The 2534-nt window shown below is 74.3% G+C and overlaps 1 protein-coding gene across 1 annotated transcript in view; it reads right to left on the bottom strand.

Annotated features, from left to right (window-relative positions):
• Positions 1 to 2528, bottom strand: part of LOC112961121 (neutral alpha-glucosidase AB-like) — a 9727-nt gene extending 7199 nt beyond the window's left edge. The window contains exons 1-11 of the mRNA XM_026055992.1: positions 2357 to 2528; positions 2042 to 2277; positions 1824 to 1950; positions 1652 to 1731; positions 1431 to 1574; positions 1250 to 1346; positions 1072 to 1173; positions 743 to 986; positions 334 to 398; positions 168 to 244; positions 4 to 93 (exon numbers count right to left, since the gene is read on the bottom strand). Coding sequence (XP_025911777.1) covers positions 4 to 93; positions 168 to 244; positions 334 to 398; positions 743 to 986; positions 1072 to 1173; positions 1250 to 1346; positions 1431 to 1574; positions 1652 to 1731; positions 1824 to 1950; positions 2042 to 2277; positions 2357 to 2495 — 1401 coding nt within the window. The 5' untranslated portion in view covers positions 2496 to 2528. The remainder of the gene's footprint in view (positions 1 to 3; positions 94 to 167; positions 245 to 333; positions 399 to 742; positions 987 to 1071; positions 1174 to 1249; positions 1347 to 1430; positions 1575 to 1651; positions 1732 to 1823; positions 1951 to 2041; positions 2278 to 2356) is intronic.
• Between the last annotated feature and the right edge of the window lie 6 nt (positions 2529 to 2534).

Raw genomic sequence — 2534 nt, 5'->3', positions numbered from 1 at the left:
GGCCCCCCCGGCCCTCACGCTGCTCATGGTCACCGGCACGTAGAGCGTCTGGGGCGCGTGGTGCTTCTGGCGGGAGGCGACGTCGTACCAGACCTGCGGGAGAGGGCGGTGAGGCCGGCGCCGGCCCCGCGGCCCCCCCGGGACCCCCCCCCCGCGGCCCCTCTCACCTCTCCCTCGCCGGGCAGGTAGACCTGCACGCTGCGGGCGCCCTGCTCCGTCACCGGGTGCACCAGCAGGGCCCTGTCTGGGGAAGGGCGGCGCGGGGTGAGCGGCGGCGGTGGCGGCAGCGGCGGGGGGGGGCCCTGCTGCGCCCCCGGCCCGGCCCCCGCTCACCGATCATGTACTGGTCATCGATGGCGAAGGTGGCGACGTCGTCGGGGAACTCCATCCACAGCGGCCTGGAGGAGACAGGGCGCTGAGCGGCGGTCCCAGGGCGCCGGGGACCGACCTCGGGGCCTGGGGACCCACCCGAGGACCCAAGGAACCATCCCGGGGGGCCAAAGACCTGCTCCGGGGCGCTGGGGACCGACCTTGGGGCCCGGGGACCCATCCTGCGGTGCCGAGCACGAGCCCTGGGGCCCTGGGGACCTGTCCTGGGGTGCCAAGGACCCAAGGAACCATCCCAGGGCACCAAGGACCCGTCCTGGGGTGCCGGGCGCCGACCCTGGGGCCCCGAGGACCCGTCCCAGGGCCCCCCACACCCCATCCCGGGGCCCCCGCGCCCCGCGCCGGCCCCGCTCACCTCATGACGGGCTGCCCGTGGCGGTGGCTGCGGTAGAAGGCCGTGTACCAGAAGGGCAGCAGGGCGTAGCGCTGGCGGACGGCGGCACGGATCAGCGCCGTGTTCTCCTCGCCGAAGAGCCAGGGCTCGCGGCGCACGGTGTCGAGGTGCGCGTGGGCCCGGAAGAAGGGCTGGTAGGCGCCCGCCTGGTACCAGCGCACCAGCAGCTCCGCGTCCGGGTTCTTGAAGAAGCCGCCCACGTCCGCTGCGGCGAGGGGGAGCCGGGGCTCAGGGCGGCCGCCGTCGCGGGGGCACCGCTGCCGCCGCGGACGCCCCCCAGCGCCGCTCACCTCCGCAGAAGGAGAGTCCGGCCAGCCCCATGCTGAGGCACATGGCGATGGAGATCTTGAGGTGCTCCCACTCGGCCGCGTTGTCGCCCGTCCACACGGCGCCTGCGCGGGGCGGAGGGAGGAGGCCGTGAGCCGGGTGCGGGGGGAGGCAGCGGCAGCACCGTCCTGCCGTGCTCACCGTAGCGCTGGGAGCCGGCGAAGAAGGCCCGGCTCAGCACGAAGGGTCGCTCGCGGCCACCGGAGCGCTGCACCTGCCCCTGCGCCGTCGCCATTTGCTGCAGGGAAGGAGGGGAGGCGGTGAGACGGCGCCGGGGAGCCTCCCCGCCACGTCGTGCCGCACTGCGCCGCCCCGCGCTCACCACGTAGAAGCCGTAGAGGTTGTGGAGGTCGCGGTGCTCCCAGCCGCCGTGGTGCACCGCGTCCTTCTGCATGGTCACCTCGGGGCCGCTGAACACCGACGGCTCGTTCATGTCGTTCCAGGTGAAGAGGTTTTCGGCGGAGCCCTGCCGGCAGGAGGAGGCGGTGAGGCAGCGGTGAGGAGGGGGCCGCGTGCCCGGCCTCACCCCCGCCCCGTCCTCACCTCGTACTGCTCGTAGGCGAACATGCCGGCCCACCAGGCGCGCATGGCGGGGTCCGTGAAGTCGGGGTAGCCGGCGGAGCCTGCGGGCAGCGATGGCGGGGGGGGGGGGGTCAGCGCGGGCTCCCCTCGCCGCCGCCGGTGCCCCCCGCCACCGCCGCGGCCCTGCGCTCACCCGGCCAGCACCAGCCCTCGTAGTCGCTGCCGTCCTTGGTCTTGACGTAGAAGCCGCGGGAGCGGATCTCGTTGTGGACGCGGTAGCCGCTGTCCACCTTGATGTGGGGGTCCACGATGCTCACCATCTTGCGGGGAGAAAACGGCCGCGTTGGGGGGGGGGACGGACGAACGGACGAACCGCGGGCCCCCGCTGCCGGCCCCGCGGCGCGGCCCCACCTTGCGCTTCTTGGCGGCCAGGCGCTGGAGCATGGCGCGGGGCTGCGGGAACTTGCTGGGGTCCCAGGTGAAGTAGCGCTTGCCGTCGGCGTGCTCGATGTCCAGCCAGATGACGTCGCAGGGGATGTCGTGCTCGTCGAAGCCCCGCTCCACGGCCGCCACATCCTCCTCGTCGTTGTAGTTCCAGCGGCTCTGGTGGTAGCCCAGGGCGAAGAGCGGCGGCAGCGCCTGGGTGCCTGCGGGAGGGCAAGGGGGCTCGCGGCAGGGCGGGGGGCGACCCGCGGCGGCATCGTCGTCGTCCCCCCCGCGCCGTACCGGTGAGCGAGGCGTACTGCGCTGCCACGGCGCCGGGTGTGGGGCCCAGCAGCAGGAAGGCGTCGATGATGCCGCTCTCCGACATCCAGCGCACGTCGGTCTGCGGCGTCTCGCCACCGCCCTGCATGTAATCCAGCATCTTCCCCAAGAGCGTCTGCGCGGGGGGAGGCAGCGTCGG

The sequence above is a fragment of the Apteryx rowi genome, unplaced genomic scaffold (genome assembly GCF_003343035.1).
Source record: "Apteryx rowi isolate R43461 unplaced genomic scaffold, aptRow1 scaffold_1289, whole genome shotgun sequence".
Taxonomy (NCBI): Eukaryota; Metazoa; Chordata; class Aves; order Apterygiformes; family Apterygidae; genus Apteryx; species Apteryx rowi.
The sequence above is the reverse complement of the archived record's forward strand: the minus strand, read 5'-3'. Positions and strand labels throughout refer to the sequence as shown.